The following is a 22288-nucleotide window of genomic DNA, read 5'->3' as shown; positions in this document are numbered from 1 at the left end:
CCTTGCCCGCCCTGCAGGCAGCAGGGCGGACGCATCCATGCGCTTCTCAGAATGAGCGGAGTAAAAGGTTAAAAAACCCCAATATATACAGTGTTATCTTTATTTTAAATGTCAAAAATTATTTGCGGCTCCAAGTGTTTCTTTTCCAGTGGAAAACGGGTCCAAATGGCTCTTTGAGTGTTAAAGGTTCCCTACCCCTGTTCTAGAAAAATTGCCCAAAATAATTTTACAGAAACCTCTGGAACACAACATTGTGAAAGGATTAATGGAATCCATTTAGCAAAAAAAAAAATTAATATTACATGAATATAACAACAACAACAACCTTTATTTGGCATTTGAAAATAGGTTCTAGAGCATTGCCAGACATTTTTGAAATACAAATTAAGAGTACATTCGAAGCGCAGACAGGAAGACTGTATATAGCAGTATACATTACTTAGAAAGTTCTGTCACTTGTAAAAGAAATTTTGCTACTTTTTCCAAGAGCATGGCATCTGTGTTGTTTAACAGAAGCTCCACAACAGAACAGTCAGAGTCACTTTCAGATTTGTCTAGGGCCAGCCTGGGAGAGAAATTCCTAATGCCCACATATCTCGGACAGTCAAGAATAATGTGAGCAAGAGTCTCCACTTGATTTTTACAGTGTGGACAAACCCGATCCTGGATAGGGATGGATAAGTAAAGACACTTTGGCTCATTCCGCACATGCAGAATAATTCACTTTCAAACTGCTTTCAGTGCTCTTTGAAGCTGTGCAGAAAACGCATTATTTTGTGTGTGCGGAAGGGGCCTTTGTAATGGCCGATGGGAAGGTATTGGATCTGGCCCTTGTGATAATCCATCTCTGTTGGGGTTCAGTTAATAATTCAAGATATTTGGCTATGTGCCCCTGTTCTGGTATTATTCCAACAGAGAGGGGTGAGCATGATTTATTTGCTTGCCCCAACAAGATATGATATTCCTGTTCTAGAAGTCTACTTTTTAAGGTTACATGAATATACAGATTCATGCTACATAATTTTAAACGAATCCTTGTTCTAATGTATTTCAACTATATTTTTTTGCCAAAAAGCATTTTATTTAAACAATCCAATTTAAATAACAAAATTAATTTTTTTTAAAAATCTGATTTTTTACTTTTAAAAAATTACTGATTTTTATCTACCCTGGTATTTAGGAAAGGGGATGGGGTATATAGAGCTTTTGCACAAGAGGCTTCTCATTCACCACTGAACCTTTGATTGGTTGAGCAGATTTTATATCTCACTGATCAAGAATAAAAAAGACATTTAACTTTGCATGAATCTTCCTAAGTACAGTTACACCAGATTTATGAGAAAAGACTTGCTTCAGTCTCAGAATTCAGATGGCTTCTCTGCTGTATGAACACCTCAATGAGATGTTTTCCCCCTAGTGTGAATCCTTCGATGTCTAGTGAGGTGGTCACGACGAGAGAAGCTCTTCCGACAATCCAAGCATGTATATGGCTTCTCTCCTGAGTGAATCCTCTTATGTTGATTAAGATGTGATTTATTAGAACAGCTCTGGCCACAATCAGAGCATTTAAATGGATCCTCCCCAGTGTGAATGAATTGATGTGAATTAAGGTTGACTTTCAGTCTGAAGCTTTCCCCACATTCTGAACACTGATATGGTTTCTCACCAGTGTGAAGCAGGAGGTGTGTTGAAAAGCTTGTGCTATGCCTGAAGCTCTTCTCACACTGCAAGCATTTATATGGCTTCTCCCCTGTGTGAATCCTTTGATGTTTAGCGAGGTTGCCTCTGCAAGAGAAGTTCCTCCCACATTCTGAGCACTGATATGGTTTCTCACCTGTATGAAGCAGAAGATGTGATGTAAGGGTTGACCTCTGACTGAAGCTCTTCCCACACTCCAAGCATTTATATGGCTTCTCCCCTGTGTGAATCCTTTGATGTTTAGTGAGGCTGACACTATGAAAGAAGATCTTCCCACACTCTGAGCATTCATATGGCTTCTCTCCTGTGTGGATTCTCTTATGTTGATCAAGGAATGATTTATTACAAAAGTTCTTGCCACAATCAGAGCATTTAAAGGGACCCTTCCCAGAGTGGATGTTTTGATGTGAAGTAAGATGCACTTTCTGACTGAAGCGCTTCCCACATTCTGAACACCCATGTAGTCTCTCCCCTGTGTGAAGAAGGAGGTGTGTTGAAAGGTGTGTCCTCTGACTGAAGCTCTTCCCACATTCCAAGCATTTATATGGCTTCTCTCCTGTGTGAACCCTTTGATGATTAGTGAGCTTGCTTTTCCAAGAGAAGCTCTTCCCACATTCTGAGCACTGATACAATTTTTCACCTGTGTGAAGCCGGAAGTGTGATGAAAGGCTTGTGCTCTGACTGAAGCTCTTCCCACATTCCTGGCATTTATATGGCTTCTCCCCTGTGTGGATTCTACGATGATTAGCAAGCTTGCCACTGTGAGAGAAGCTCTTCCCACACTCGAAGCACTTATATGGCTTCTCTCCAGTATGAACACGGTGATGAGAAGTAAGCTCTCCTTTCTGACTGAAGCTCTTCCCACATTCCTGGCATTTAAATGGCTTCTCTCCTGTGTGAATCCTCTGATGTATAGTTAGCTGAGAATTCCAAGAGAAGCTCTTGCCACACTCCAAGCAGCTATATGTTTTCCTGTCTGTATGGCTATTCAGGGGGCACTCATCCCCTCCCCTTTCTTTTTGTATTTTGCTTTGCACTGGGTTCTCAGATATGTTTCTGTCCTGGGAGGCAACCACTTCCTTCCTCTGCTTCTGTTTCCCTCTCCTCTTTATTGTCAGCTGCCCCTGCGGTCCATCTCCGTCCCAAGGTTCCACTTCCAGATCCTGGTTGCTTTGGGAAGACACCCCTCCTAGTAGCTCCTTTCTCTCAGTCTCTGGTGCATCTCCTGCTGGATCAAAAAGAGTGAAATCAAATAAGAGCTCCAGGAAACAAAGACCACTTAGCACCATTGATCATTACCAAGTGGTACTTGCCTTTTCTCTGCCTCTATAGGAGGCATACAATTGCAAACTTTACTTTATTTGGAAAATTTCTATGCTGCTTAAAACTTCCCAAGACAGCTTGTAAAATAAAACGTAAAAAAACCCAGAAGAGATCTTAAAATCAGCCTTCAAACCACATCAATTCAAACAACTATACAGCAGCAGCTGGAGATGGATTTTAAAGATTCTCCTGCCAAAAGGTAGACTATAACACAATGATTTAAACCCTTAACTAGAAGCCTGGTGTAAAAAAAAGTGAAGTTTAATTTATTATTCTGTTAAGCTAACATAACCAAATCCATTTTATATGATTTTAGATCTAAGATGTCTTATATGTCTGTTTCACTCATTTGTAACGAGACTGACCCTCAGCAGCCAAAGTCTTCAAAACCGTTAAACCAGTTAATTGAAAAGCATTTATTTGGGCTTCTGTAACAGTTATCACCTGGGAACCTGAAGATAAACAATTTTGTTTTGGCTTAGAGGGGCAATCCTATTGGTTCAGTATGTACCACATGGGTTACAGTTTCTCTTTCACTCACTGAGGCCTCTTTATCCTCACTAGCACAAAGGGACAAATAGGCTACCACCACTTGGGCCACCCCCCATCCCACCTCACAAGGCAAGGCAGGGCTTGTGAGGAGGATCTTAGCTGGAGGGATGGACAGGACGGGTGGGAAGGAGCTTTTTTCAAGGAACCTGCCCCCAAACCTTTTAGGGCCTTATAAGCAAGAATTTGCATTCTGAATTGTGCCCAGAACAGGCACTCAGCTCAGGGGTAACAAGATGGAATCCACTGAGAAACACAGGGAATTCTGGGGTCAGAAGGGCTTGAGGTATCATAGAGTTGGAAGGGGCCATACAGGCCATCTAAGCCAACCCTGTTCAATGCAGCAACAGCCTGCCACTTTCCAGCAAAGTGTTTGTCCCGCCCGCCCCTGCTTAAAAGCTGCCAGTGAAGGGGAGCTCACCCCCTCCCCCCAGTAGCTAATTTCACTGTTTCACAACTCCCAATGCTCCCTAGAGTAGCTCCTTCCCTATTCAGTCAAGGGATGCCCTGCAGTATGACTGAAGATCAGGTGGGGAGGAGGAAGGAACCAGATGAGTGGCAGCTGTTTCTTGGAGCTGCTGGACATTTGCTATCAAATCTAGTGTGGCCCTCAGCTGGCTACTGGTCTGGGGGTGTCACCAACGAGAAGGGCCACAGTGGGGACAGGACACTGTTTGCATGGATGGTGTCCCCCATTAGGCAAGATAGGAATACATGGGGTGCCCACAGGAAAAAAATCTTGCAAAATGAACTTAAATATCCCTTTTGCATGCATTGCTGTATGCCCCTTACCTGACAAGGGAACAACAGCACACCTGTCAGATTCTTCATTGCTCTGGAGGAACCACTTTCCTGTTAGCTTTCCAAGAACATTCCTGCTGCTAAGAACTTTATTTCCAGATTGATGCAGACACAATGCAAACATTATTAGGAAAAAAAATACCAGACCTGTAGTTTATTAATCAAAAGCTCTGAGATCAGTATTACCAATCAAGCAGGAGTTGGGAGAGGTAGGTCTTCAACAGTGCCTGCCAAAGGAAAACCCTCTGCCCAACAAGTTTCCAACATATCAACACAGCACCCTGCTGCAACATGGTTATTCGATACACCTGGCAAACACTACTAAGTACGTCTCCTCGGAATCCTATTCAAGTCTACTCAATGTGGCTTATTCTGGGAAGGAGTTCTTTGGCATCCATTGTGTAATGTCTCAGCATACTTGGCTCACCCATCAGCAAAAGTTTGATACCTCCAGAGGACTTTATTATTTCCATTCCTCATAAATTAACCTCTCTTCCCCCCCCACCACCACTCAAAACCTGACTGATGTGATGTCCCATTAATGAAGGACTGCATTCAATACCCTGTTTCCCCGAAAAAAAGACATCCCCTGAAAATAAGACGTAGTAGAGGTTTTGCTGAAGTGCTAAATATAAAGTATCCCCCGAAAGTTTGGAAGCATGCCCGTCGACCAGAGCATGCAGCTGTGGAGCAGAAAAATAAGACATCCCCTGAAAATAAGACATAGCGCATCTTTGGGAGACACTGTGTTATTTTCGAGGAAACAGGGTAGATGCTCCCCCCTCTCCCATCCACAGGATAAATGGGCCAAGATCCTTACCCAGAGAGGCTGCTATCTTGTAATTCTCATGCGTGACTTCCCAGTACAGGACTCTTTGGGCTGGATCCAGCAGAGCCCATTCCTCCTTCGTGAAGAAGACGGCCACCTCCACAAAGGACTTGGGGGGTCCTGAAGGAGGATTTCCACTGTTCATCTTTTCTCGTTGTGCCTGAGGATTCACACAAAGAAGCAGAATCCATAGGTGAGCCATTTTGGGGGTGGTGGTGAGGGAACACATCAAATGAATGTCAAGAAAAGTTCAATATGTCTTTTCACAAGTCACAGGTAATCTAGGAAAATCAGAGTGGTGCCACCTTTGAACACCATTCCAAGCCGTATTTAGAAAACGTGCCTAACCAGGCTTCTTTTGGGTCCAATCTCTTTAAACCCTGCCTGGAATTCATTGCAAGCTGCCATAGACTGACTGATACTGTACCCACAATAATACGGTTTGACAGTTCCAGAATAAACACAAAGAAAAGCACCTGCATAATGTATCAGGAGCTCCCCTTTCCCATTACAGCTTCACATCTTCTCCATTTCTGCTCTAGTTTTTTTAACCTGCATGAAGTTATGTGGCCTCACAAAAACAGAGTGTGTATGCATGACTGAAAGACAACCTAGGCCCTTCCACACATGCAGAATAATGCATTTTCAGTCTACTTTTCAGTGGATTTTGCTATTCCGTACAGCTGCAAAATGCATTGAAAGTGGATTTATAGTGCATTATTCTGCATGTGCGGAAGAGGCCCTAGTAATGCAATCAATGTGCTGGACTAGGATTCAGGAGATCCGGGTTCAAATGCCATGGAAACTCATTGGGTGACTCTGGGCCTGTCACCAACATTATGAAATCCACTAGCTGTTTATGATGGAGAATTTCATTTAGGAAAAGCAAAAGGCCTGAAAAAGTTACAAAAAGGAAGAGACGAGATGAACAAACAAGCAATAGCCATGTTCAAAACTTGGAAGATATTGTTAGTAGTGAAATCCATCACATGACTGATTTTAAAATTTCTAAAGATCCCAATGCTATTTTATTGAACCTTTTAACTGAGTTTGTCCCTTTGGGCCATACGGCAGCCAAAATAGGGTTTGCTGAAAATGTTAAGAATGTAAATATCAAAAGGATGACTACTAACATATTTCAAGATATTGCTTTGATTTCTAAACTCAACAAGTTCTATCCAGTGATGGCGAACCTTTTCGAGACCGAGTGCCCAAACTGCAACCCAAAACCCACTTACTTATCGCAAAGTGCCAACACGGCAATTTAACCTGAATACTGAGGTTTTAGTTTAGGAAAAACGGTTGGCTCTGAGGCGTGCATTACTCGGGAGTAAGCTTAGTCATATTTGGTGGCTTTGCTTTCAAGCAACCATGCAACTCTTCCAATGGGTGAATCATGACCCTAGGAGGGTTTACTCAGAAGCAAGCCCCATTGCTTACTCCCAGGTAAAGGATCACGCTTTAGTTCTTTGCATGAAAATCAGTGGGGTTTAACAGTGCTTAACAGGGTTACCTACACTGCTCCCCCAAAACTAGGTCTTAGGTTTAATGCTAATAGGTTTAATGCTAATAATAATAATAATAATTTAATGCTAATAATCGAGCCCAGCCACCCAGGCCAGCCTAGATGTGTGGGGGCTCTGAGTGCCACTTCTCGCACCTGTGCCATAGGTTCGCCACCACTGTTCTATTCTTTTGAGAAAAGAGAAACAAACGTTTCCAGCCCTTGACAATCGATAGAGACCTCTTTGATTTTTAGGAACAGAAACATTTGGGGGTTGCTGAAAATGTGAAGGATATTAGTTTTAAAAGAGAGTAGAAAATGCTTTGGTTACCTAAACTGAGCAAAGTATGCTCATTTGAAAATAGGGAGACTAAGGTTTTCCCGTAGGAATGCAGGGAAACTAGGGATGGGATGGCCTCGTTCGCTAGGGCAACATTTATTTTTGGTTGTTGAAAAGTGAAAAGCTCAAAGAAGTGGATTCCAATCTAGCCTTCCTGAATGAGTTTTTATTTTTTGTGATTCTGTTTTCTAAACTTTTTGAATTTTTGTAACCCCAGTCCTGCTGTATTGCTTAAGAGATCTCTTGTGCTATTTGATTACATTATGTTATCCCATGTAATCCACCTTGAGTCTCAAGTAGAAAATGGGTCTATTTTGTAAATAGTGATGGCTTGCCCCCCCCCATATACTCACTTGCCCCCAAACCCCCAGTAAAAAAAATCATGGCTAAGGGCCAGCCTCAGTGGGATTCAGCTGTAGCCCCAGAAGATCTCCAGGTACCACCTAGAGATTGGCAACCCTAACTGGAGACTGAGCCAGATGAAAGCAAAGATGGAGGGGGGAGGAAGGGGAGGCGGAGGAAGAGGCTGCCGGCAATTATCAGGAACCGAAAGAGGCAAAAAAAAAAAGGGAATATTTAGTACAGGTAAATTTCACCCCAACTGAAGAGGCTGGGGGGCAACTTCTGGTCGCTTCTTTTCTGCAATATTAAGCCTTCTGACTAATCTGCTTGTTGGAGGATTTATCCTGGACAGCCGAGAGAGTGAAAAATAAATCAGGAAAACAACCCTTGTGCCAGGATCCCCCCTCTCCGCCCCCGGTGCTTGGGGGATCTCTCATCCCTGTGCCGGGATCTCTCCCTGGAAGGATCTCTCTCCCTCCCTCTCCTGCTCCCTCCAAGGAGCCCCCCAAGTCCATCCCCACCTCTTCTCCGCCACCCCCTTGGTGCCCAGCATCTCCTTCAGAAATCCCCACCGCACCTTTCCTGCAATTGAGCGAAAGCGAAACTCTTCCTCCAACCTCGGAAAAGGCTCCAGGCGAGAGAGACTCAAACGTCCCGCCCGGGAAAAACGAGGGGCGGATTCAAATCACGTGTCCCCCTTTCCCCTGCCCACTCCAGGAGCCACCCAAACACTAAGACACGCCCCTCCCTGCCAGGTATCCTGCCCCCTCCCTCTTTCTTGCAAGGGCTTTTGGGAATTGTAGTCCCCCGCAACCAGGAGACAGGGCAGCAATGAAACCAAAAGCATCCGTTCCTTTTAGGGTCATTCCTGATCCTCCTTTCTTACCTCTCTTCTGTTTCCAGGAATTTGGTATTTGTATCCATTCTGAGGACTTCAGGAGCTCAATTAAAGATTCAGATAAAGGATGGTTTTTTTGCCTGGGGGGGGAGGTACATATTTTTCTTTTTGAAATGAAGGTGGGCAAACCCCGACCTCCTTTCAGCAGGATCACTGGAGCCCCCCTGGGTCAAACGCAACGCTTGTCTCCTCCAGTATCTTCTTGTGTCCAGTCCAGCCACATCTAGGATGATGGATCCCACCACAGAGGATGGAGACGACAGCCATCTCGCAGAGCTGCCCCAGTACTCAATGGCCAAGTGATAGACTGCCTCTGAACATGGAGGTTCTACTCAGACGTCCTAATTAATAGCCACTCATGGATGCACTTTATTTGGGGCTGCCTTTCAAAACTGACATGAGTGTGTGTCGGGGGTGGGGGGTCATTTTGTTTGTTCTACAGTTTCCTGCAGGACCTTGACCCATGCAGGTCATGTGATCACACAATTCAACATGTTCATATGAGGGTGAGCTACCTTTGGCAGAGCCCCTGTTTTACAAAAGGGTGCCTGAAGAATTCAGTTGAGTGAAGGTGAGAAAGGGCAACTTTTTAGGACTAATGGACAAAACAAGAAACTAATGAAATCTGGAAACTGGTTCTGGAGGGCACACGGTTTCTTAAAGAACTCAAACGGTACATTGTTGACCTTGTAACCACTGTAGCCCCCTGAAGATTTAATTGCTGCATATGCTGAGACATTGCCCACCATGCATACATACTAACAGTTGTATAGTAGTAGTAGAAGCAGCTTATAAGACAGAAACTTTTCTTAAAAAACATGAGAAATTGTTTTTATGATACAAAAGTTTTTATTAACCATAGGAAACTCTTTTCTGAACCACAGAAAAACATGTGCAAACCGCAGGAGGCTTGTGTTAACCGCCAAAAAACTACAAGCCCCTATAGCTAAACTGTAAGATTGACAAAACTTGTGAAAACCTGGAAAACAGAACAGTCAAGTAGACAACGGCACACCAGACAGGTCCCAATGTGGTGGGAAACCAGGACAATGGTGGTCACCAGTCTGGAACACCCCACCCCACCTACATGTCCAGGACACACTTAACTTTCGTTGCCCGCTTGCCCGACGCCGTCTTGTCTGAGCGCTCCTGATTACGCTGCCCCTGTCTTGGGCTGGTTTGTCCCAAACTCTTCCTGCTGTCCAGCCTGCGGGGTGCTCTGGGTGCCAGGGGGGAGCAGAGCACCCTCACCAGCTCCTGGGATGGTAGAACTTGAACGCACACCATGCGAGCCAGGGTTTGAGTCGTGTGCTGCCAACTGGGATCTGAGCAACGATGCACCCAGCAAAACGGTTGGCTGACTTTCTGGGACGGGGTGGAGGGGATCGGAAAAATTCCCCGATGGAGTTGGGAGTTGGGGTGTGTCCTCGGCCAGGGTTGGCCACGCATCACCACCCGGCAATGCACAGGATGGCGCAGGGCGCTTGTCTTGGGGCACCGGGTCCTGACTCGTCAACTTTGAAGTAAGTATGCTAGTCAGAGCCTCAACTGCAGCAAAACCCCTATCAAGAGCTCCACGAATGCCGAGCATCAATTCAAAGTGTCTGTCCATGGCCCAACGCCTCTCCCGCCTCTCCTGCCTGGCCTCTTCCGCATCCGCAGCGCCTTGTTCTAGGAGCTGGTGGCCGAGGTCCGAGAGAACACCAACTCGCCGCTGCCTCCTCTTCTCCAACAACGCCTTGCGCTCTGGGCTCGTCTCCATGGCTGGCATTGATCTAGTTTGGCCTGCAATATGAGCAGAGAGAAACCAAAGGTTGAGCCCAGACCATATTCTCGCAGATCCAGTCCTAGACAATGCGCAGGCCCTGCTCTGGGCAGAAGTAGCACCGTGCAACATGCAGAAGTTGGGGAACACTGGGTGTGAAGACTCACACGCCTCACACATGACTCACCGCTAGAGGTTCTTTCATTTGATGAGTCACCATGCGCCTGTGCTTGTGAGGTCCCCGCAGGTTGATATTCTTCTCCTACTGGCTGAGCTGTGAAAGGACAGGCACCAATCCATTTTCAGTAATATTGACTTGTCAGTTGAGAGTGACAGGTGTGGACTGAGAGGCCAAATCCTACTTCCAATCAAATCATGCTTAATGAAGAAGAAGAGAGGAGGAGGAGGAGTTGGATTTATATCCCCCCTCTCTCTCCTGTAGGAGACTCAAAGAGGCTTACAAACTCCTTTCCCTTCCCCCCTCACAACAAACACCCTGTGAGGTGGGTGGGGCTGAGAGTTCCAAAGAACTGCGACTAGCCAAAGGTCACCCAGCCGGCTTGTGTTGGAGTGCACAAGCTAGTTCACTTAACCAGATAAGCCTCCACAGCTCAAGTGGCACATTGGAGAATCAAACCCGGTTCTCCAGATTAGAGTGCATAACCACTACGCAACGCTGCAAGATACATCTAATACTGTTGCTTCCACAGTCATCAGGGGAGGAATTCAGGCCTACAGAGGGATTCTGGTTGATGAGACAGGACGATCTCCCAACAGGGATGTTTGGAGAGCACAAGATGAGGCTGGATGTAGTTATTTGAGCACCAAGGAAGAAAATCTCCAACTCTGCTGCAGCTGCTCTCACACTATTCTAAATTCCTTTCCATGAAGCTTACACAGAAGGACGTCCCAGTGGATTTGGCCCCATGAGTCAGTTGTGTTTCTCTTCTTAATGGCGCCCCAAGTCTGGGCCCCCAAAATACTTGTCGCCAGAGGCGTACATAAGCAAACTGGAGCCCTGGGCAAAACCTGAGTTTGATGCCCCCCCCATTGGTAACAATTAAGATAGCAGCACCAAAATTTCAGAGTATCTTCGTGAGACCCTGATGATGATACCACCCGGTTTGGTGAAGTTTGATTCAGGGGGTCCAAAGTTATAGACCCTCAAAGGTGTAGCCCCCATCTCCTATTAGCTCCCATTGGAAACAATGGGGGATGGGGCCACTCCCAATGGGAGTCCATAACTTTGGACTCCCTAAACCAAACCTCCCTAAACCAAACCTCAACAAACCCGGGTCATATCATCAGGAGAGTCTCCCAAAAAATCCCTGAAATTTTGGTGCTGCTAGCCTAAAATCTGTGCCCCCTGCAGGCCAAAAACGGAAAAAACACTGAAAATACAAAATCCCCCACAAACGAACCTGCCATTTTGTCACCCACCACAAGGTGGCGCCCTGGGCAGCTGCCCACTATGCCCAGAGGGAGGAACGCCTCTGCTTGTCGCTCTGCTAGGAGATATTTGCAAAACGACAGCTTTTCTTTAGAGATGTCTACACTTGGCCTGCTCTGACCTACTTGGCCCAGCTACTGCAGTCTTGTCTGATCTCACAACCTAAGAAAGGTCAGCCCTGGTTAGTGATTGGCTGGGAGACCACAAATACAGTTGCCAATCTCCAGGTGATGGCTTGAGATCTCCTGCTAGTACAACAGATCTCCAGGCAACAGACATCCGTTCCGCTGGAGAAAATGGCTGCTTTGGAGGGTGGACTGTACAGCATAAAACCCCATTGAAGCCCCTCCCTTCCTCCATCCCCATCATCCTTGGGGGGGGGGGCCCTCAAGAGTAATTGCACTGTTAGTTTGCAATAACTTGGGCTGAGAACCCACCCCCAAACTGGCAAATGAGGTTCACTGAAGAAGAAAAGTTTGGATCTATACCCCACTTTTCTATAACTGGAAGGACTGGCAAAACAGCTTACAAACTCCTTCCCTACCACTCTCCACAACAGGGTAGGAGAACGGGCCTGCCTGTGTGGGAACTACATTTCCCAGGAGACCCTGGGAAATGTAGTTTCACCAGAACAGGCAGGCCTGTTCTTCAGCCTGCTTGGTTTGCTAAAGTAAGTGTGTGTGTGGGGAGGGGGGGGTGCCCTGAGGGGGGAAGGGGGAATTTTCCGTCCCCCACGTGACACAAAGCTGTGCACCCGGTGCGTGGCGCACCCCCCAGGCCCCTGGTGGCTTCGCCGCTGGGCCTAGACAATGCGCGAGCCCTGCTCTGGGCAGAAGTCGCACCGTGAAACATGCAGAAGGTGGGCAACGTGGGGTGGGGAGACTCACGCGCCTCACACATGACTCACCGCTGGAGGTTCTTTCATTGGATGAGTCACCAGGCGCCTCTGCTTGGGAGGTCCCCGCAGGTTGACACTCCTCTCCAACTGGCTGAGCTGTGAAAGGACAGGCACCAATCCGTTTTCAGTGATATTGACTTGTCAGTCGAGAGTGACAGGTGTGGACTGAGAGGCCAAATCCTATTTCCAATCAAATCATGCTTCATGAAGAAGAAGAAGAGATGAGGAGGAGGAGTTGGATTTATATCCCCCTCTCTCTCCTGTAGGAGACTCAAAGAGGCTTACAAACTCCTTTCCCTTCCCCCCTCACAACAAACACCCTGTGAAGAGGAGGGGCTGAGAGAGCGCCAAAGAATTGTGACTAGTCCAAAGTCACCCAGCTAGGCTGAGAACCCACCCCCAAACTGGCAAACGTCATTCACTGAAGAAGAAAAGTTTCGATTTATACCCAGCTTACAAACTCCTTCCCTTCCTCTCTCTACAACAGACACCTTATTGGGTAGGCGGGGTTGAGAGAGTTCTGAGAGAACTCTGAGAGGCCCAAGGTCACCCAGAAGACTTCCTGTGGAGGTGTGGGGAAACAAACCTGTCTCGCCAGATTAGAGCTCATGTGGAGGAAAGGGGATTCAAACCCAGACACTGCAGGATCACACGTTAGACGCCCCCACCAGCCGCAGAGGAACCCACACTCCCCAGCGACCAAGTAGACCATGGATGCAAAGGAATGGGGAAAACCCGCTCACCCAGCAGAATTGCCTCATCAATCCGCGCTGACTCTGAGTCAAGCAGTAGGTCGTTGGGAGCCCCTGCATTGAATTGGAAAAAAATCACACAGAGTCAGTATTTTGCTAACAGGGTAGTGTGAGGAGGATACACGCTCATGGCTGCCCCTCTTTCTGAGGTCTGAAAACGGGGCAAGTCACCCGTCCCTGTCCCACGGCCGGCACATGCTGGCCTGCCTGCCCGCCCCCTTCTGCCCAAAGGTGGGACTGTGGGGTTGGTCCCACACTGCATATCAAGAACTGTTGTGTCCCCATGACCTGTGCTCCCACATCTGACACCCCTCATGGCCCCTGCCTGTTGAAGCCCACAGCGGGAGAACCAGCCTCTCAACCACGCCCACGACAGGACAATACCAGTTTCCCCATTCTACTGAGCTTGTGGTGTTCCGCAGCCCGTCTCTCACCATGCAAACTATGGCGGGACTCCTTCAGGGAGTCATGTGGAGGAACCCTCTAACACTCTGCCTGAGAATCTACTCACCCAAGTTCATGGGACTTGGTGGAGAAGCGCGAATGTCCATTCCGCTGATTGCTGGGAAGAGGCTCTGAAACTCACAGGGGTGGGGAGGCTGGAGGAAGTACCCCGTCGTCCTCGTGCACGCCACACTCTGTGTTTCGCATGATGGGGGGGCGTGCCTGATAATCACGTCCAGCTCCTCATAGAAGGGCATGGTCTTCTTCTTGTTGCCAGGGACCCTGTTGTGCTGCACCACGCGTTTGAAATCCCGCCTCAGTGTCTTCGTCCTGTTGCGGCACTCGACGGCAGTCCTGTTGTGACCACGACTCCTCATGTCTGCAGCCACCTTTGCAAACACTTCCAAGTTCCTGATGGTTTTTTTCAGGGTTTGCTGGACCGTCGGCTTTCCCCAGAGCCCAATCAGGTCCCTGGTTTCGGCCTCCTTCCACGCCACACCTCTGCCTGGCCCCTTTGCAGAGCTCCCTCCTGAGACACCAGAAACAGCGTCGCCACTCACACCAGCCATCGCCGCTACACAAAAACTACCACAACAGCAACAACAGTCTCTGCCGACTGCTGCCTAACACCACTGGATTCAAATTGGTTGTTTCCCGCCCAAAGCCATCCCAGCTTGTGGCCACTCCCACAAAAAAATGCAGAGCATGATTGGTCAAACCAGAGCAGCAAGGCGGGAAAAACAAACTGTTTCTGCTCCTGTGGTGTTTGCACAGCAGTGGGGTCACCCAGGGATATTTGAAAATAATCGCGAATGTGGTGATTTTTTAAAATCCCGGAGGAAAGGAAATATTGCGGGGCAAAACCGGGGCAGGCCCTCTTTAGCACCAGTAACCGTGTGGAATATTCTGCTACACAGGGATATTTTTCTTGCTCAACCCAGGATATTTTGACAGTGTGGAAACGGCTTTTGTTTGGGAACAGTGACTTCTTTAAGGAAGGTTATTTATCGTCAGCTAGCCTATTTTAATGGTTGCCACAATCTCAATAGAAGAAAACAGTCCGTCTGGTGCTCCTCTGTAATTGGTTCTTCCTATCCTGGTTAATAGTTATTCGGGGGTGGGCAGTTTAAAATCCAATATATAAATAAACAAATAAAAATAAAAATATGCAAATGTATTGGTCTCACCATCTTATTGTGATGCCAAACTTTCTACAATTGCCTGAAGGACTGGAAGGACTGTCAAAACAGCTTACAAACTCCTTCACAGGGAAAGGCAGGGCTTGTGAGGATGATCTTAGCTGGAGGGATGGACAGGATGGGTGGGGAGGAGCTTTGTTCAAGTAACCTGCCCCAAAACCTTTGAGGGCCTTATAAGTAAGAATTTGCATTTTTAATTGTTCCCAGAATAGGCACTCAGTTCAGATCTTTCAGCACAAGGGCGATATTATCCCTGTATCCTCACCCTGACAGTAGCCAGCCTGCCGAATGTAGGACTAGCTGAAGTCTCTGGATTGTTTTCAGAGGCATCCCCTAAAATCAAGGAGCACTACCAAATCTACATCATGGATCTGGCCCACTTTGCTTCTGTGATAACAAGATGGTATCCACTGAGAAACATGGAGAATGGGGTAAGAAGGGCTTGAGAAATCATGGAGTTGGAAGGGACAATACAGGCCATCTAAGCCATCCCTGTTCAGTTCAGGAACAGCCTGGAGCTTTCCAGACAACTGTTTGTCCTGCCTGCCCTGCTTAAAAACTGCTAGTGAGGGGGAGTTCACCACCTCCCTACGTAGCCAATTTCACTGTTACACTACTTGTTGGATGGACTCCCAGTCAGTGGTGGGATCCAAAAATTTTAGTAACAGGTTCCCTCACCAGCCTCCCCTCAGCAAAGGGGGCAGAGGCGTACCTGGGCAAACCTGAGCCCTGGGCAAAACCTGAGTTGGATGCCCCCCCCCATGGGCAGCCACCCCACCATGACCCCCCCAAAATTTTTTGCACCAGGTCATTTCTAAATCATCATCACATTATAGAAAATGCCCCAACTCACAAATCTGAACACAGCAATGGTGAAACACACAGGTTCTTTGACAGAGACTGGTGAGATAAAAGGTACGAAAGGCTGAGAATCAATGAATTGCAGTACCTGAAAGGGATTAACCCAGTTCAGGGAGTTACATTATTAGTCGCAATTGCTATATGGAACCTTCACGTTCAAAGGCAGTAGGCCTCTCGGGGAGGCGAGGGCGTGGAGGCAGAAAAGCGGACCCAATTAGTAACCCCCTCTCGGCACACACAAATAATTAGTAACCCACTCTCGGGAACTGGTGAGAACATGCTGGATCCCACCTCTGCTCTCAGTGCTCCCTAGAGTAGCTCCTTCCCTATTCAGTCGAGGCATGCCCTGCTGTACGGCTGAACATCAGGTGGGGGGGAGGAAGGAACCAGGTGAGTGGCAGCTGTTTATTGGAGCTGCTGTACATTCTCAATCAAATCTAGTTTGGCCCTCAGTTGGGTACTGATCTGGGAGGCTTCACCCACGAGAACAGCTGCAGTAGGAGCAGAACTGCATGGATGGTGTCCCGAATTAGGCAAGATGATAATATGTGGGGTGCCCACAGAAAAAAAAATCCTGCAAAATACCCCTTTTGCATACTTTGCTGTCTGCTCCTTACCTGACAAGGGGACAATGGCACACCTGTCCGATTCTTCATCGCTCTGGAGGAGCCACTTTCCTGTTAGATGGTGCTGAGAACCAACGAATGGTTCAGGAACCCAAAGTCCTTCAAAGGGAATCAAAGATAACATGAAGGGACTTTCCCTTCCACCGTCTGCATGGATGGTGTCCCCAATTAGGTAGGATGGGAATATGTGGGATGCCCACAGGAAAAAAATCCTACAAAATAAACTTAAAATACCCCTTTTGCATGCATGCTTCATCCACTTTGCTTGGATCTTTATCTACTATGCCTGGATTCATGTGGCTTCTTATTTGATTAATGTATGATGGTGGGCTAAATGCCTTATCACTCTCTGTGGTCGATTCCGCACTTGGGTTATCGACCTAAGTTCGAGCTGCGTTCGACCTAAGTGCTCCGCACAACCACAGGGATCGACGTGGTTTTGTACCAGCTTCGCCCCGTGTAATGGTCAAATTTCCGACTCCAGTTGGGAACTACTACTTTTTCAGGGAACCACGCTCGAACTCAGCTCAATTCCAGTAAAGTGCGGAATCTCTGGTGCCAGGAGTCCCCCATTCAGCCAATCGCAGCTGAGTGTTTCGGGCATGCGTACAGCTGGCCAATCAAAAAACGCCACCTTCGTCCCTCCATTCCTGTGGCAGTTTTTTTTTATAACGTGTGTGGTGATAGACAGAACATGGCCGTAGAACAGTAGCCAATCGGAACGGAGCGGCGAAGAAGCACAGGATGATTCCGCCCTCCGAGCTGGGATCAAGCTGGTTGCAGTGGGGAACAACAATGGCTTCGACCTAGGTTAGTACCCTTCTCAGGGAACAGGGTCGAACCTATTTTACTCGTGTGCGGAATTGCCCTGTATATGGTTGTTGTGGCTGAGGAAGACCAGGTCGAAAGTGTTGAACTCAACCAGGTCAATAACTGAGAGTTATTTGGAATAACTGATGTTTGTATGTGACTTATCGCCTGAAGCGGAATCCAGTGTTACGTCTGAAAATTGGAAGCCTTCCTACTCATGCTATTTTTGGATTTTCCCTAAAGGGATATCACTTATACAGAGACTTTGAGTTCCAAGCGTACATTTTGGGATCCCCTTGTTGTTTGTATTGTGTAATTTTCTTTATTGTTGGTATTTTGATATAGACTTTTTAATTATTAAAGGTTTAGTTTTAACGCTGTTCTTTGAGCCAGACAGAAGTTTTCTTTTTACAGCATCTAACTGTTCTGGATCATTTTGTATGCTAATACATGGGGTGCCCACAGAAAACAAATCCTGCGAAATAAACTTAAAGACCCTATTTTGCAGACATTGCTGCCCCTTACCTGAAAAGGGGACAACAGCACATTTGTCCGATTCTTCATCGCTCTGGAGCAACCACTTTTCTGTTGGATGGTACTGAGAATCAACGAATGGTTCAGGAACCCAAAGTCCTTCAAAGGGAACCAAAGATGACATGAAGGGACTTTCCAAGAATATTCCCGCTGCTAAGAATACATCTAGACTTTGGGGAGACTGTGAAGTGCTCAATCAGCTTATAATAACTTTATTTTCAGATTGATGCAGAGATAATGCAAACATTTTCAGGAAAAAAAATACCAGGCCCGTAGCTTATTCATCAAAAGCTCTGAGGTCAATATTACCCATCAAGCAGGAGTTGGGAGAGGTAGATCTTCAACAGTGCATGCCGAAGGAAAACCTTCTGCCCAAAAAGTTTCCAGCATATCAACACAGATCCCTGCTGCAACTTGGTTATTCGATACACCTGGCAAACGCTACTACCGGTAAGTAAGTCTCCTCTACTCAATGTGGCTTATTCTGGGAAGGAGTTATTCGGCATCCACTATGCTCGACTCCCCAATCAGCAAAAGTTTGATACCTCCAGAGGACTTGATAATTTCCATTCCTCATAAATTAACCTCTCCCTCTCCCCCCACCGCCACTCACAATTTCCAACCAGTAACTCTCAACCCTCAAAACCTGACTGATATGATGTCCCATTAAAAAAGACTGCATGCAATAGATGCTCCCTCCTCTCCCATCCACAGGATAAAAGGGCCAAGATCCTTACCCAGAGAAACTGCTGTCTCGTAATTCTCATGCGTGACTTCCCAGTACAGGACTCTTTGGGCCGGATCCAGCAGAGCCCATTCCTCCTTCGTGAAGAAAACGGCCACCTCCACAAAGGACCTGGGGGGCCCTGAAGGAGGATTTCCACTGTTCATCTTTCTCTTCACACAAGGAAGCATAATCCAATTGGCGAGTCAATGGGGGTAGAGAATACATCAAATGAATGGCAAGAAAAGTTCAACATGTTTTTTCACAAGTCACAAGTAATCTAGGAAAATCAGAGTGGTGACACCTTTGAAAACAATTCCAAGCCGTATTTAGAAAACGTGCCTAACCAGGCTTCTTTTGGGTCCAATTTCTTTAAACCCTGCCTGGAATTCATTGCAAGCTGCCATAGACTGACTGATACTGTGCCCACAATAATACGGTTTAACAGTTCCAGAATAAACACAAAGAAAAGCACCTGCATAATGTATCAAGCACAGGAGCTCCCCCTTCCCATTACAGCTTCACATCTGCTCATTTCTGCTCTAGTTTTTTTAACCTGCATGAAGTTATGTGGCCTCACAAAAACAGAGTGCGTATGCATGACTGAAAGACAACCTGGGCCCTTCCACACATGCAGAATAATGCACTTTCAATCTACTTTCCCAATTGTTTGCAAGTGGATTTTGCTATTCCGCACAGCTGCAAAGTGCATTGAAAGTGGATTGATAGTGCATTATTCTGCATGTGCGGAAAGGGCCCTAGTGATGCAATGAATGTGCTGGCCTAGGATTTGGGAGATCCGGATTCAAATACACACACTGCCATGGAATCTCATTGGGTGACTCTGGACTTATCTCCAACATTGTTAAATCCACTGGCTGTTTATGATGGGAGAATTTCATTGAGGAAAACCAAAAGGCCTGAAAAGGTTACAAAAAGGAAGAGACAAGATGAATAAATAAGCAATAGCCATGTTCAAAACTTGGAGGATATTGTTATTAGTGAAATCCATCACATGACTAATTTTAAAATTTCTAAAGATCCCAATGCTATTTTATTGAACCTTTTAACTGAGTTTGTCCCTTTGGGCCATACGCCAGCCAAAGTAGGGTTTGCTGAAAATGTTAAGAATGTAAATATCAAAAGGATGACTACTAACATATTTCAAGATATTGCTTTGATTTCTAAACTCAACAAGTTCTATTCTTTTGAGAAAAGAGAAGCAAAAGTTTCCAGCCCTTGACAATCGCTAGAGACCTCTCTTTGATTTTTAGGAACAGAAACATTTGGGGGTTGCTGAAAATGTGAAGGATATAAGTTTCAAAAGAGAGTAGAAAATGCTTTGGTTACCTAAACTGAGCAAATTATGCTCATTTGAAAATAGGGAGAGTAAAGTTTTCCCTTAGCAATGCAGGGGAACTGGGATGGGGTTTTATTTTTGGCTGTTGAAAATTAAAAAGCTCAAGGAAGAGGATTCCAGTCTCTAGCCTTCCTGAAGGAGTTTTTATTTATTTATTTTTTGTGATCCTGGCTTCTGCACTTTTGGAATTCTTGTACCCCCAGTCCTGTTGCATTACTTAAGAGATCTCTTGTGCTATTTGATTACATTACTTTATCCTATGTAATCCACCTTGTGTCTCAAGTAGAAAATGGGTCTACTGTGTAAATAGTAATGGATGGTCCCCCCAGATATACTCACTTGCCCCCAATCTCCCAGTAAAAAAATCCTGGCTGAGGGGAGGGCCACGGCCTCAGTTGGGTCCAGTTGTAGTACCAGAAGATCTCCAGGTACCACCTAGAGATTGGCAACCTGAACTGGAGACCGTGCCAGATGCGAAGCAAAGATGGGGAGGAGGCGGAGGAAGAGGCTGCCGGCAATTATCAGGAACCGAAAGAGGCAAAAAAGGGAATATTTAGTACTGGTAAATTTCACCCCAACTGAAGAGACTCGGGGGCAACTTCTGGTCGCTTCTTTTCTGCAATATTAAGCCTTCTGACTAATCTGCTTATCCTGGACAGCCGGGAGAGTGAAAAATACATCACGAAAACACCCCGCGTGCCAGGATCCCCCCTTCCCGCGCCAGGTGTTTCGGGGATCTCTCATCCCTGTGCCGGGATCTCTCACTCTCTCCTGCTGCTCCCTGCAAGGAGCCCCCCAAGTCCATGCCCACCTCTTCTCCGCCACCCCCTTCGCGCCCAGCATCTCCAGAAGAAATCCCCACCGCACCTTTCTTGCAACCGAGCAAAAGCGAAACTCTTCCTCCAACCTCGGAAAAGGCTCCAGGCGAGAGTGGCTCAAACGTCACACACATCCCCCGCCGGCAAAGATGAGGGGCGGAGTCAAATCACGTGTCCCCCTTTCTCTGCCTTCTCCTGGAGTCACCAAGACACGCCCCCCTCAGCCATGTGTGTTTTTTTGCATCGATCCCGCCCCCCGCCCCCCTTTCTTGCAAGGGCTTTTCGGAGTTGGAGCTCCTCGCAACCAAGAGAAAAAGCAGCAATTAAACCAAAAGTTCCTTTTAGGATCCTTCCTCACCACTCTTTTGCTTCCAGGACTTTGTGGTGGCTGGCCTTTATATCCATTCTTAGGAACTCAGGAACATAATTAGAGACTTAGATAAAGGGGTTTTTTTGAAGGGGAAGACACATAATTCTCTTTCTGAAATGAGGGTTGGGGTATAAGCCCCGGGTGCCTTTCAGCAGAGTTAGCGGAACCCCACTAGGTCAAACGCCAAGCTTGTCTCCTCCAGCATCTTGCGGTCACATCTAGAAAGCCCACCACATAGAATGGAGACAAACAGCCATTTTGCACAGTTGCCCCAGTATGCAATGGCCAAGTGGTAGACTGCCTCTGAACATGGAGGTTTTACTCAGACATCCTAACTAATAGCCACTCAAGGATCTTGCCACCTTCACGAGTGTCTCATCCCCTTCTTAAAGAGCTATCAGCAAGGGGCCATCACATCTCCTAGTACAGTGGTGGCGAACCTATGGCACAGGTGCCAGAGGTGGCACTCAGAGCCCTCTCTGTGGGCACGCATGCACAGAGTTCGTCATGTGATAATAGTGTAATTATTTCAGGGAGATTATTAGCATTAAACCTAGTTTTGGGGAAGCAGTGTAGGTAACCTTGTTAAGCGCTGTTAAACCCTACTGATTTTCATGAGAAGAACGAAAGCATGATCCTGGGAGTAAGCTCGGTTGCTGGCAATGAGGTTTGCTTCTGAGTAAACCCTCCTAGGGTCGTGATTCATCTGTTCGAAGTGTTGCACAATTGCTTAAAAGTCACCGACTACCACCAAGCTTACTCTCGAGTAATGTGCACGTTGGAGCCAACCATTTTTTCTATACTAAAACCTCAGTATTCAGGTTAAATTGCCATGTTGGCACTTTGCGATAAATAAGTGGGTTTTAGGTTGCAGTTTGGGCACTCGGTCTCGAAAAGGTTCGCCATCACTGTCCTAGTAGTCGTTAGCTGCCATAAATTGCCTACACAGGTGTCACGGAATTGTAGCATTTCTTTCCGGCTATCCTGAGCCTGCTGCCAACCAAGTTCATGAAGAGTCGCCCGTTAGGCTTGCTATCTCCAGAGTGCCACGTTCCTGGTGATTTGGGGTTGAAGTCTGGAGAGGCCAAAGCTTGGGGAAGGACTCCACCAGGGTATAAACCCATAAACTGCACATCCAAAAGGAGCCATTTTCTCTCTCTTGATCAGATGGAGGTCAGTTATAATTCCAGCAGACATCCAGGCCAACCTGACTGTAGACAGCCCTGCCCAAAGTTTTGTTCCTCCCTCCCTTCCTTCTCCCCCCCCCCAAAAAAGCCCTCTGGCAAAGGGCAAAGCCTATAGGGCAGTGGTGGCGAACCTATGGCACGGGTGCCAGAGGTGGCACTCAGAGCCCTCTCTGTGGGCACACGCAGAATCCCCACACACACACACA

General features: G+C 46.8%; 2 protein-coding genes across 7 annotated transcripts; both read right to left on the bottom strand.

Moving 5' to 3' along the window:
• Positions 1-908: 908 nt before the first annotated feature.
• Positions 909-4495, bottom strand: LOC125430078 (gastrula zinc finger protein XlCGF57.1-like). Its single transcript, XM_048491799.1, has 2 exons — positions 4363-4495; positions 909-2923 (listed from the first exon to the last, which is right to left on the bottom strand). The coding sequence occupies exons 1-2, from the start codon at positions 4493-4495 to the stop codon at positions 1395-1397; spliced, it is 1662 nt and encodes a 553-aa protein (XP_048347756.1). The 3' UTR covers positions 909-1394.
• Positions 4496-9120: 4625 nt separating this feature from the next.
• LOC125428700 lies at positions 9121-20677 on the bottom strand. Of its 6 annotated transcripts, none has more exons than XM_048489244.1 (9): positions 20575-20677; positions 18361-20215; positions 17615-17722; positions 16271-16378; positions 13661-14122; positions 13141-13203; positions 12407-12493; positions 10237-10323; positions 9121-10069 (listed from the first exon to the last, which is right to left on the bottom strand). In XM_048489244.1, the coding sequence occupies exons 2-9, from the start codon at positions 18536-18538 to the stop codon at positions 9438-9440; spliced, it is 1725 nt and encodes a 574-aa protein (XP_048345201.1). In that variant the 5' UTR covers positions 18539-20215; positions 20575-20677; the 3' UTR covers positions 9121-9437. The 6 variants fall into 6 exon arrangements, with proteins under 6 accessions (XP_048345201.1, XP_048345203.1, XP_048345202.1 ...); XM_048489246.1 differs by having other exon boundaries at positions 18361-18520; positions 20575-20666; XM_048489245.1 differs by lacking the exon at positions 20575-20677 and having other exon boundaries at positions 18361-18520; positions 20047-20563.
• Positions 20678-22288: the final 1611 nt, after the last annotated feature.

Source organism: Sphaerodactylus townsendi, linkage group LG03, assembly GCF_021028975.2.
Source record: "Sphaerodactylus townsendi isolate TG3544 linkage group LG03, MPM_Stown_v2.3, whole genome shotgun sequence".
Classification (NCBI taxonomy): Eukaryota; Metazoa; Chordata; class Lepidosauria; order Squamata; family Sphaerodactylidae; genus Sphaerodactylus; species Sphaerodactylus townsendi.
Note: the sequence above shows the minus strand (reverse complement) of the source record. Positions and strands in the feature narration are given on the sequence as shown.

What these genes read in the sequence shown, in the direction of transcription:
- LOC125430078 (XM_048491799.1), bottom strand. Translation starts at nt 4,495, where the DNA reads ATGTTTGCATTGTGTCTGCATCAATCTGGAAATAAAGTTCTTAGCAGC. An exon ending in TGCTGTTGTTCCCTTGTCAG is followed by an intron (nt 2,924 to 4,362) that starts GTAAGGGGCATA and finishes TTGATCCAGCAG; the next exon opens with GAGATGCACCAGAGACTGAG.
- LOC125428700 (XM_048489244.1), bottom strand. Translation starts at nt 18,538, where the DNA reads ATGCTTCCTTGTGTGAAGAGAAAGATGAACAGTGGAAATCCTCCTTCA. An exon ending in TGCCATTGTCCCCTTGTCAG is followed by an intron (nt 14,123 to 16,270) that starts GTAAGGAGCAGA and finishes CTGGTGTCTCAG; the next exon opens with GAGGGAGCTCTGCAAAGGGG. An exon ending in CAATGAAAGAACCTCCAGCG is followed by an intron (nt 10,324 to 12,406) that starts GTGAGTCATGTG and finishes GTCCTTTCACAG; the next exon opens with CTCAGCCAGTAGGAGAAGAA.